Source organism: Gopherus flavomarginatus, chromosome 11 (assembly GCF_025201925.1).
Source record: "Gopherus flavomarginatus isolate rGopFla2 chromosome 11, rGopFla2.mat.asm, whole genome shotgun sequence".
Taxonomy (NCBI): domain Eukaryota; kingdom Metazoa; phylum Chordata; order Testudines; family Testudinidae; genus Gopherus; species Gopherus flavomarginatus.
The window spans coordinates 52428288-52439485 of NC_066627.1; the positions used below are offsets into that span (position 1 = coordinate 52428288).

At 55.6% G+C, this 11198-nt stretch overlaps 2 protein-coding genes across 2 annotated transcripts; one reads left to right on the forward strand and one right to left on the reverse strand.

Annotated features, from left to right (window-relative positions):
- Positions 1-32: 32 nt before the first annotated feature.
- On the reverse strand, positions 33-3870 carry NEURL2 (neuralized E3 ubiquitin protein ligase 2). The gene is made up of 2 exons (XM_050917740.1): positions 2957-3870; positions 33-148 (listed from the first exon to the last, which is right to left on the reverse strand). Exons 1-2 carry the CDS (start codon positions 3735-3737, stop codon positions 33-35), a joined length of 897 nt encoding a protein of 298 aa, XP_050773697.1. The 5' UTR covers positions 3738-3870.
- Positions 3871-4374: 504 nt separating this feature from the next.
- On the forward strand, positions 4375-11162 carry CTSA (cathepsin A). Its single transcript, XM_050917732.1, has 14 exons — positions 4375-4563; positions 5135-5246; positions 5515-5565; positions 6014-6100; positions 6240-6395; positions 6834-6925; positions 7836-7920; positions 8262-8353; positions 8682-8760; positions 9058-9206; positions 9297-9372; positions 9599-9688; positions 9923-10024; positions 10419-11162. Exons 1-14 carry the CDS (start codon positions 4400-4402, stop codon positions 10500-10502), a joined length of 1419 nt encoding a protein of 472 aa, XP_050773689.1. The 5' UTR covers positions 4375-4399; the 3' UTR covers positions 10503-11162.
- Positions 11163-11198: the final 36 nt, after the last annotated feature.

Consider the following 11198-nt stretch of genomic DNA (forward strand, 5'->3'; position numbering starts at 1 on the left):
AGGGCCTGCCTGCTGAGAGAGATCTTGCCATCTCATTCATGTTTGCAGAAGTTCTTCAAGAGTGGAGGCAGGTCCAGCCCATCGATGGCCAGTCGGTGCACAATGTGCTTCTGGATGAGCAGTCGACAGAGGGTCTGCAAGGAAGGGACTGAAAGAGCAAGGAAAGGAAGAAGCTGAGCTTGCTGCTCTGAGGCAACCTTAGGAGGCAGGTGGCTCTGTCACAGAAGAGCCACTGGGACAGTGGCTCCTGGAAGGCAGTTTGGTCTGGGACAGCAGCAGATTAATCTGCTTCAAGGACACCATTAATTCAGCCTCACAACAATCTGCCTGCTGATTACGCTGGGGCAAGGTTCTCCTGCTTTCCTTGGGAGAGCTACTGCTCAGAAGCACAGCATGAGAGTGAAGGATGGAAGCACTTACTTTTCTATCCTTCCCGTAAAGGCTAGGAGAACAGTTTATGTGCCTGTGCTGGTGCATTTTCATGATGGATTTTGAAAAGGCCCTATTAATTCATCTAAACGCTGCGTGAACTTCTGATCCCCAGCACTCCTTTCTATCTCTTCCTGTCCCTGAGTTAGCAAACACAGCAGGGTTGAATGTTGGATCCCTCTGAGGTCTGGCTGGGGTTTCCCAGAGAGACTGGTTTCACAACAGTGTTACGATTAACTGGTTAGAGCTGGTTTAGTCAGTGAGTTCTCTGTTCCCTCGCAACAGTGCTCCTGCTGGGCCTCAGGCTCTGATCGTACCCCCCACATAGTCCCATCGGATTTCCTGTAAGGCTCTCAACACTCAACAGAAAAAATAAAATCTACAGTGTGCTTCTAGACATTTTCTTTCTTAATTCTTTGAGTTATTTGGTGCTGGTAAAAGTCACCAGAGAATCCTGGAGAGTGAATTCACTATCCACAGGACAGCCCAGGCAGCAGCAGGGCCTGCTCATGCCATGTTATCCTGCTACAGTGCCCCACCCCTAACTATCTCTCTGGGAGCGATGGAGAGTTCAAAGGCTGGAATGATCTGGCCACTATGTCAGCCCTGTGGTTAAGAACCAGTAGGCTGTGATTAATCTGAACTCTTGCTCAATGTCTCTGTGTAAAATGGCTGCCTTAAGTGCTGGTCCCTTCTAGGAATTTGAGGCGCAGTCTGAGGCAGAGATATAAGTAGAGCAGTACTGAGCCCAAACGTTACCACGGTTCAGAGAACGTGCCTGACCTTGGGAGTATTTTCAGATAGTTTGTTTACCTCAACTTGGAGGCACTGGGCTCTCGGGTTGTTATGACCAGGGGACTAGGTAAGAAGTGTCCCTGTTGCTATCTGCAGCAATATCTTCCTCCCCATGTCCACTTGCCCTGAATCTCCCTTGTGACCCACAAGCATCAGGGTGGCAACTTCTTTCTATGTTTACTCTGCAAACAGTCTCCTGGCCAATAAACAGTGGCAGTAAAACTTCTCTTTATATGCTAAGAAAGCTTTGCAGAAATAGAAATAACTTAAGCCTTAAGTGAAAGAAGAGCCAGAGTCTGCCTCCTGCATCAGTTCCAGCCATCTTACGAAGCCCTAGTGAACATCCTGAGGCAACCTGCCTGGTACTGCAACTGCCCCCACAGCTTCCAGCCTAGAGGGCTGATGGGGGAAAAAGATATTGATTCACATTCTGAGCAGGACACAGGCCCTCCACAAAAGGTGTGGTCCAGTCTGGGAATAACATGAGAGGCTGCTTGCTACCAAAGTCACTCATTAGAGCATTGAGGTCCTGTTAGATCAAAGTAGGTTTAATGATTGATAATTGCACATGCAAATACATGAGTCAGGTTCAAAATATCATCCTAGGACTAAAAAGCCTGCACAGCAGAGCATATCTTATTTCCCTGTGTTTGGACATTCACAGAACTAATTCAAAACAACTAGCAGAGAAACCACTGGATTTTAGCCTTGGTGCCAAAATAATCTGAACTTTAAGACAGTGAAACAAGGGAAGGCTTCCCCTACATCGATAAGTCACTCTTCTGTCTGGTCCATATTTACAGTTGTTCTTTGGTTTTATTGTAGTGGTGTACATGTGGCCTCACATCTAGAATCCAAGTATCAGCCAATAAGCACTGGTCCATTACAACAAATGTGGCATCTTAGCCAGCATAGCAATTCTTATGTTACTAGCCATTAACATCTGTCAGGAGTTCTTCCACAGCCCCTTGTCTCACTTAGTACATGGCCTCTCTAAGGTAGCCAATGAGGTGGCTAATTAGCAATGGTGGATTTTGTGACATGTCCACCTGTCCCATCAGGAGTTTGACTAAGACACCAAATTGATTTCACACCTCATCCACGGGACAGCTGTGCGATGGAAATGACTTTACCACTACTGAAGTGAGCTGGATGGTCCCATACCCACTATCCCTGTCTATGAACATCTTCACCAGAGGCCATAACACAGGAGTGCCTGGATGTTCTGCAGCACATAAATGGCAACACACAGTTTCTGCTCCCTGCACCCAAACCTCAGCCCAGAACTGCCTCTCCAAGCTGATCCCAACTTGGAAATGTCACAAAAATGAGAGTAGTCAGGAGCTCAGAAACTATAGGTGGGCAGGGCAGGGAGGCAGAAACCGTGGAGATCAGGACACAGAGGTGAGAGCCTCAGGAGTGTAGAGAAAAGAGGCAGGAAGGCTGGAAGGTCAGAGAAATGAGCATTGGGGAATCTGAGCTAAGTCTAATTTTCAGGGCTGAAGCTGCATCCAGCAGGAAATGAGTGCTTTCTCCTGTCTAATCTGTCAGTCTTGTGCTCAGCACCAGGGTATCTGAGTTTGTGCCCCTTGAGACTGTGACATTTAATCTTACTGGATTTAAGTAGTTTTTTGGAGCCCCACCCTACTCTGATCTTCCTGAGCTCTGTTCCAGCCAAAGGGGGCCTGTCCAGGATGGCTCTACAGGGAGGGGAGGAAACACAGATACCTACAGCCATATTCCACTTGGATGACACGGACACTCTTGGTTGAAGCAAAGACATCGATCACTGCATACAGTGGGCGGGAGGCAGGGAGGCTCCTGGCACTCGGTCCCATGTCTTCTCCATTGATGATGATGTGCATGTCTGCCATCCCGTCAGACCGGATGGCATACAGCACCCCAATCCTGCTCCTCCGGGCTGTCGGGGGCAGCACATTTGTCTTGTACAAGTCATCCAGCATGTGGCTGTACTGGCTGGGCCTGCTCCGTCCCACCAGCTTGTCTCGGGGAATCCTGACTTGTTCTATGAGCAGGTAGGGTTCTGAGAGGAAGCCTTGGACCCGAGCATCCGAGCCATCTGGAGTAACACGGTTGTGATGCCTGGTGATGGCAAAAACCCAGGTGTCCCCCATACTGACCAGGTCTGGGAGCGAATACTCTGGCACCACATCCAGGCTTCTTGGGTCATGTGCTGTTAGCCCCACCCGCAAGTGGCCACACCAGCCCAGCTCCTTCTCCTCAATCTCCACTAGGAAGATCTGTCCAGGCTCCAGGGGCTCCTGGCTGAAACATAGCCCGTTGGCAAAGCTCTCCACCCTGGTGGCCTGAGTGTGCGAGGGGTCAATGCGGATGTTGGTGCCATGGACGTGGTGGAATCGGGTGGGTGGGTGGCAGGCAGCAGCCATCTCTGTGGCCTTCACAGAGAGCACAGGGTTGTGGCTATTTTTAAGCAGGCCAGTCAGGCTCAGGCACCTGGCTCTGTACAGCTGGTGTGGGGAGAGTGGTGACATTTGTACACTCCTAATAGGGAAAGCAGAGCCCCCCGAAGCTCTCAAGGTCCTAGTGCCACTAAGCCGCTGCTGAGAGCCTGAGCGAAGCTGGAGAAAATGAACCAGCTCCCCTCACTCGTGGGCTGTGGGGGACAGAGCTGCTGCAGCCACCATGGGAATTAAACCCTTCCCTGCAGGGCCCCACCTCCGGGCCGCGCCTGGCGAGCTGCGCCCGGGGCAGCGCCCCGCCGCCCCTTCTGCAGCCGGCCCCAGGCCAGCGCCTGATTCCTCCGCCAGGTGGCGCTGCGCCCACAGGGCCTGGCGCGCCGGGAGGAAGCCGGAATTGAGGGCGGGGACTGGGAGCCGCTGGGCTCTGATTGGCTCTATTTGGAGTTTGCCCCGCCCCTCCGCGATCAGCTGCTCCCAGCGTCACGTGACCGCCCGGGTTCATATAAACGGGAATCACGTGCTATGTTCCCTAGTCAAGGGGAACCTGCTGCTGCTGCCGGGAGGTGAGAGGCGGGGGGGGAGCGGGGCCGGGGCCGGGGCCGGGCTGGGCTGGGCTGGGCTGGGCTGGGCTGGGCCGGGCCGGGCCGGGCCGGGGGAGCGGGGATGGGCTGGGCTGGGCTTCCCTTCCCTTCCCTTCCCTTCCCCTCGGATCACTCTTATCTCTCCTCCCGCAGATGGGGCCCGTCCTGCTCTGCGCGCTGCTGCTGGCCGCCCCCCGCGTCGGGGCTGCGCCCTCCGCCGACGAGGTGACCTACCTGCCGGGGCTGGCCAAGCAGCCCTCCTTCCGGCAGTACTCGGGCTACCTCCGCATCGACCCCCACAAGCGTCTGCACTACTGGTAGGGGCGAGGCGAGGAGAGGAGCCCCCGCTCCCCCGCCTGGGTTGGGGCTCGGGTCATGGGGTACCCTGGCCATAGCAGCGATACTCCACTGAGGGTGGCTCTTTCCAGCTGGTGATCCTAAAACACTGCTAGATTTAACTGTTCACTAACCAGGCTGTGTGTGCTATGTTAACATGGGGGAGGCTAACCCTCCCCCCATTTCCTACTAGAGCCCAGAGCCCCCCACCCTGGCTGCTGGGGAGGGGGAACTGCCCCGAGTGCTGGGCCATTGGGGGGTCAGAGCAGGAAGTAGGAGGAAGCTTTTGGGTGGAGTGTGGGCAGGACCTGATCTGTGATACCTGCTGCCCGTGGTGGTTAGCCAGTTGTAGTTGATAAAATGTTGTCAGTCATTTTGCTGTGAGAATTAGATCTATACACAAAATACTTCCATGTCCTACTGTTCCAATATGAGTTGAACGTGCTATAGTAAATGCAGCAATGAATTCCCACATCCCTGACTCTTTGGGGTAATGTTGATGGCTAATTTGACTCCTGAACCACTGAGGTCTGAGTATCACTGGGTCTCCAGGTTTACAGAGGCTCAGAGCAACCCTGAGAGCAGCCCTCTGGTGCTGTGGCTGAACGGGGGACCTGGCTGCAGCTCCATGTCTGGCTTATTGACAGAGCATGGCCCCTTCATGGTAAGACACCACCATCCCTCTCCTTGGCCTGAGCCACCCTAAGTCCCCCATCCATGCCCTTGCCCTGGTTTGTTGGGAACAATGTCCCTCCAAGGTTTGGCGGTGACTGGGCTGTAACTGCAGGGAGGGGGAGCCTTACTGTCTCCTGTGGCACTAGGTTCAGGGATGGTTCTGTTGCACCCTCAGGCTGGTCAGCCTGTCCCCCTTGGAGGAAGCATCTCCTGCACTGGCTCTTCTGTTACAGTAACAGTGGCTTCTCCTTTATCAGATCCAGCCAGATGGGACCACGCTGCAGTACAATGACTATTCCTGGAATAAGGTATGGACTTCACTTCCTGAAAGGGCTGGTCTTCCCTCTGCCATTGGAATGGCCTGTCCTGTGCTGGGGTGGAGGCCAAGGAGGGTGCTGGGCCTTAGTGCTCCCCCCCCCCCCCCCCCGGCATATAAGCCCTGCCTTCATTTTTCCCATAGAAATGGAGCCTCTGGCAGGCTTCTCCCTTCTTTACTTCCATTTTGCCTCCTAGGCTTTGTCTAGACTAGGACGTAAAGTTGTGGTGGTAGAGAGTTAACCAGCATATTCTAGCCAACATCAGAAACAAGCGAGACAGGTTTTAACCTGACCACGTTAGCAGGTGCTACAGTAGATGCTGCCTCATCCTGATTCAAGATCGAGCTAGTACCATGATCTGGCACCTTCAGGGGGCCTCAGAGTGGAGAGTCTTGGCTGTTACCTCTTCTCCTTAAGTGATCTGTGGCTGTCTCTGCAGATTGCCAACATGCTGTACCTGGAGTCCCCAGCGGGTGTTGGCTTCTCCTACTCTGATGACAAAGACTATGCCACTAATGACACCCAGGTGAGTGAGATTCTGGGGCTCCTGGCAGTGACACCTGTCTCCCTTCCCCCCCTTACTGCCCATCTCCTGCAGCAAGGAGCTGGTTCCAGAGCTGGGGTGCCTGCAGTACAGCCTGCCTCAGCCTCCCCTCTGATTGTAGGTGGCCCGTGATAACTACTTGGCGCTGAAGGAGTTCTTCCGCCTCTTTCCGGAGTACAGCAAGAACGAGTTCTTCCTCACCGGGGAGAGCTATGCTGGCGTTTACATACCCACGTTGGCTGAGTGGGTGATGCAGGACTCCAGCATCAACTTGAAGGTAAGGGACATGCAGGCTCTGACCGCTTCCCTGGAGCATATGGTGAGGAGAGGGGGCAGCCATGTGACTCCTACTAGCCCCAGTTTCTTCCTGCTGCTGCGCATTGTAACATGGGCCACTCCTTGAGCTGATGAGGCGGGGGGGTGGACACCACGTGGCCTCAGTGGAGATGCCCCCCAGCAGAGGGAAGAGTGTGGCAAGAGGATAGCTCTCTGCATATGGCTTTGCATCATACTATGTCCATACTGGGGGGTATTAAACTGTGCTCTGGGCTATCCCTCTCCAGGGTGGGGTTTGTGGAGACCCCCTTCCCCAGGCCAGCTTGCCCCCCTTCCTCTCCCAAAGCAAGTGCTTCCTGCTCAGCAGGTGCCTTGGTCCCTGCTCTGTCTGGTGTGGGGAATGCACAGCAAGTTGTGACTCCTGCACCCTGTGTTCTAGGGACTTGCTGTGGGAAATGGCCTCTCCTCCTATGAGATCAATGACAACTCCCTGGTTTACTTTGCCTATTACCACGGCCTCCTGGGAACCAGGTAAGAATGTGCAGGTACTGGAGCTGTGGGCTGTTGAGTTGCTGCTAGAGGGTGCTGGCCTCCAGCACTCAGGATTGTGGACTGGGACTCAGGGTCAGAATGCAGATGGGGGCATCGGTGGCCATTCTCTGCTCTGGCCCAGTCTCCCTGGCCGGGTTGCTGCCCTTGAAGCTTGGCTACCCCAGCACAGCTAGGGTACCAGCAGGCCAGTTCCTTGCTGTTGCTGGGGGGCTGAAGCCTTTCCAAGGAAAGGGATTTGCTATGATGAAAGGATTTGGAGGACTGGCCCATGCCCCCCAGGACTGTGCTTGCTGGCTGGGAATGGGAATTCCATTCTGTTCTACTTGGGGGGGCTCCTCCTGTCCTCCTCTCTGCAGTGTCTGAGCACTGTCCGGGCACACATCTGTCACATGAGGCTGCTGCTTCTACTCCCCAGGGGGAGGGTTGTGTGCAGTGGAAGGGTCTTCAAGTTTGATTTCTTACTGGCAATGCTCTGTTATACTGGAGAAGGCTGGTTGGAGCAGCATGACTGGCACTTGGCGCAGGAGGTGTGGAGGTTTGGGGTGGTCTCTTTTCCCACAGTCTGGAGCCGTTCCTGAGGCAGCTCTGTCACCTGCTTTTCCCTGATCGTGACAGCTCCATTGTGCCTGAGGAGTAGTTATCCTTCATGATTGTCAGCCCAGAGCCTTAGGTTTGTAGGTGTTCTGCATGCAGGCCAGTGAGTGCTTTGAAGATAAGGACTCTCCTTGCTGTCCTGTGGGAGTAGAGGATGGGGTGATGCCCATGGAGCCTGTGTAGCAGAGAAGTGCTGCAGTGCTTGGTAGTCACTGGAGTTTCCTATGGGCTGGTGCTTCATGTCCTGGCCTATTGCATTGCTGTTTCCTGCACTCACAAGGGTCTCTTGCTCCAGGCTGTGGACAGATCTGCAGCGCTTCTGTTGCTCCCAGGGAAAATGCAACTTCCATAAAAACCCCAACCTGAACTGCACACTCAGGGTGAGTATTGGCCAGGCCCAGGGAGTGCTGGGGAGGCCCTGGAGTACCACACTGCCTGCAGTAGCAGTACTGTCATTCCCTAGGGCAGAGCAGAGTCTGCCTGATCCCTGCACCCTGTGTTGGGTTCTGCACCGGCACCAAGGTCCTTTCCCTGGCTGTTTCAATGGGTGTGGTGCCATGAGGGATTGGATCCAAAGGCAGGGTTTAAAGGGGCAGGTGGCTGAGCAGATGGGGTCCATGGCAGTTCCTTGAATCAGTCAGTGCCCTGCAGACCATGATAGTACCTGAGCTGTGAGTTGCTGTAGTGCCTGCTGGATTCCAACCCACATGGCTTGTTGCAGATGCAAGAGATGATCCAGATTGTGGAGGAGTCAGGCCTGAACATCTACAATCTCTATGCCCCATGTCCTGGCGGTGTCCCTGGAAGCTACAGGTAGGAACAGCTGGCTCCAGCCCCTCTCCAGGTGGCTGACTTGAGTCTGGAGATCAGCACTGCTCCAAAGTCCTGAGGCCCAGTAGCAGGTGGGAAGAGAGGTCCTTGCTGGCCATCTTGGCAGGGGCCCTGGAGAGTATCCCTCCAGAAAGGGGCTTTGGGTTGGAGTTGCCTGGCTGCTATCTGGGGCTCTGTCCTTCCTCGGCAGGATGCCGAGGCCAGTGCCTGAGTCTATTACTCTGCCCTAGAAAGGGGAAGCTGAGTAAATGAGGGTTAGGGGTGGAGGTGCTCAGGCCTGGTTCTCAGGCTGCTCTTGCTCTGGCTGCAGGTATGATCAGGACCAGCTCATCAGCCATGACCTGGGCATCTCCTTCATCCACCAGCCCCTGAAATACTCCTGGAGGCAGGTAAGTGTCAGGGCTTCTGCTCCCTGGAGTGTGGGGAACAGGCACCTGCCTGCCCTGACTCAGAGGGAGCCCGTGTCTTGCTGTGCTAAGCTGCTGAGACTGCAGGAGCAGGCAGTGTCTCTAAAGCTCTGGGTTGGGCCCGGGCCCTGGCTCTGGCCAGCCTGCAGTGCTGCCCATGGTCAGCCTGGGCAGAGGTGATTAATTCCCTGCTGCATTGTGCAGGAGGCGTGAGGGAACTGGGTCTCTGCCCCATGGCTGCAGCTTCTCTCCTCCTTCTCATAACTCTTCCTCTCCCAGAATCTGCTCCAGATGCCAGCAGCCAAGAAAGGGGTTCGCCTAGAACCCCCTTGCACCAACTCCACAGCCTCCACCACCTACCTGAACACCCCTGAAGTGAGGCAGGCGCTGCACATCTCTCCCGAGGCACCTGAGTGGCGCATATGCAGGTGGGGGGGTTTCTGGCCTGGAGAGGACATGGCCTCCTGGCCAGGACTGGGTGAGTCTCTGCTGGCATAACTCTACCTGTTCCTTCACAGTTCGGAGGTGAACCACAACTACAAGCGGCAGTACATGACTGTGAACGACCAGTACCTGAAGCTGCTTGGCACCATGGTGAGTTTGGGGGATCCCAGACCCTAGCCTGGCCCCTTTGGGAGAAGTGATCCATGAGGCAGGGCACCTCATGAGCCTCAGCTACCCTGTGTCTGTGACATTCAGCTCTGCAGTCAGCTGCTGAGCCCTCCCTGCCCTTGGTTGCCAGCTGCTCTGAGCAGATCCCAAGATGAGGTGCAGAGCTGCTGCCCCTCCAGCCCAGGTGACACCCTTGTGCTCTTGGCAGAAATACCAGATCCTGGTGTACAATGGTGACATCGACATGGCCTGCAACTTCCTGGGGGATGAGTGGTTCGTGGACTCCCTGAGCCAGAAGGTAAGCAGGGGAGGGGGACTTGCTGGGCAGTGAGGTGCTGATGGGGCACACCAGCCTGGGACTGCTGCAGTGACAGGCATCAGGGTAAAGATGTGGCCAAAGAGCCAGTACTGCTGGGAGGAGTGTCCAGGGACTGGCCTGCCCCACCCAGAACTGTGATCAGGTGACAGCTGGGCAGAGCAAGGGCTGGGTGGGCACAGAGCCAGTTCTAAGGGTGTTGGGCTCTGGTTCCAGGTACAAGTGGCCCGCAGGCCCTGGCTGTACAACGATGGGACTGAAGACCAGATTGGGGGTTTTGTGAAGGAATTCACCAACATTGCCTTCCTCACCATCAAGGTAACCAGCCCTGGGCTGCTGGCAATGTGTTCACAGCAGCACCTGGGGCCTGATCTGCCTTACGCATTTCCCCAACTGGCAATGAAGGGGCAGGGCACCGTCATCTTCATGCTGGGGTGGGATTCAGCGCCTCTCTGCTTTGGCCTGAGGCCACACTGTCCCCTAGAGCTGGCCTGGGAGGGGAGGCCTGGAGCTGTGGCCTCTCAGCATCTAGGACCTAGTGTCCTTCATTCCTGCAGGCAGGAGGGAGGCTGGGCCAATTGCAGAGAGTTGGGATCTCTTGGGGCAGGGCCAGAGGTTGAGAATTGCTGGCCCACCTAGTGAGGCTGCTTGGATGCTCCTTCCAGCCCTGCATGGTTGGCCTTGACCTGGTGCCTTTAACTGTCTTCTGCAGGGAGCCGGCCATATGGTGCCCACAGACCAACCGCAAGCTGCCTTCACCATGTTCAGCCGCTTCATTCAACAGCAGCCTTACTGACAGCCTGGCAGAGGGGGGCCTGCACTGCTGCCTGGGGTGGCTTCTCTCCCCTCCCAGGCCATGGTCCAGTTCCTGGCAGGACCAGGGCCTCTCACTGCTCAGCACCTGCAGCAGATACAGGTTTTCCAGTACTGAGCCAAAGCCTCTGGCTGCTAGCACAGGCTAGTGGGTGTCCTCCTGCTCCCTAGCTCCTCTAGCTGGAGAAAACTGACCTGCCCTTCACCTTGCAGGAGGCCCTTGCCTGTAGGCCGTGCACTGCAGAGGTAGGGGCTAGGGCTGAGTGGCTGGGAGGCTGCTGTCTTTCCCAGCAGGGCTAGTTTCACCCTCCAGAGCTCCTGCTGTGGCCTTTCCCTCGTGGGGCTCTGCTGCCTCTACCCTGGTCCCTGGAGCTGCCCTCTTTCCTTGGGGGGGTGGAACAACACCCACCCCCTGGCCTTGTTCTGCTCCCAGCCTCACACCCCATCAGCCTGTACCTGCAGGAGGCCTTGCTGTAGCCCACAGCCCCTGGTGCTGTGTCTCAGGTCTACCCTGGGAAAGTTCTCATGTGTCCTGATAAAGGTGGTGTGAAATGAAGACAGTCCCAGCCCTGCCCCCCACTCACTCCCTGGGGCATGGGCTGCTCCCTGGGCCTTGCAATAAAATGTCACAGCTCAACCTGGATCCTTGTGCCTGTTGCACATTTTCCCCCAGCTCATG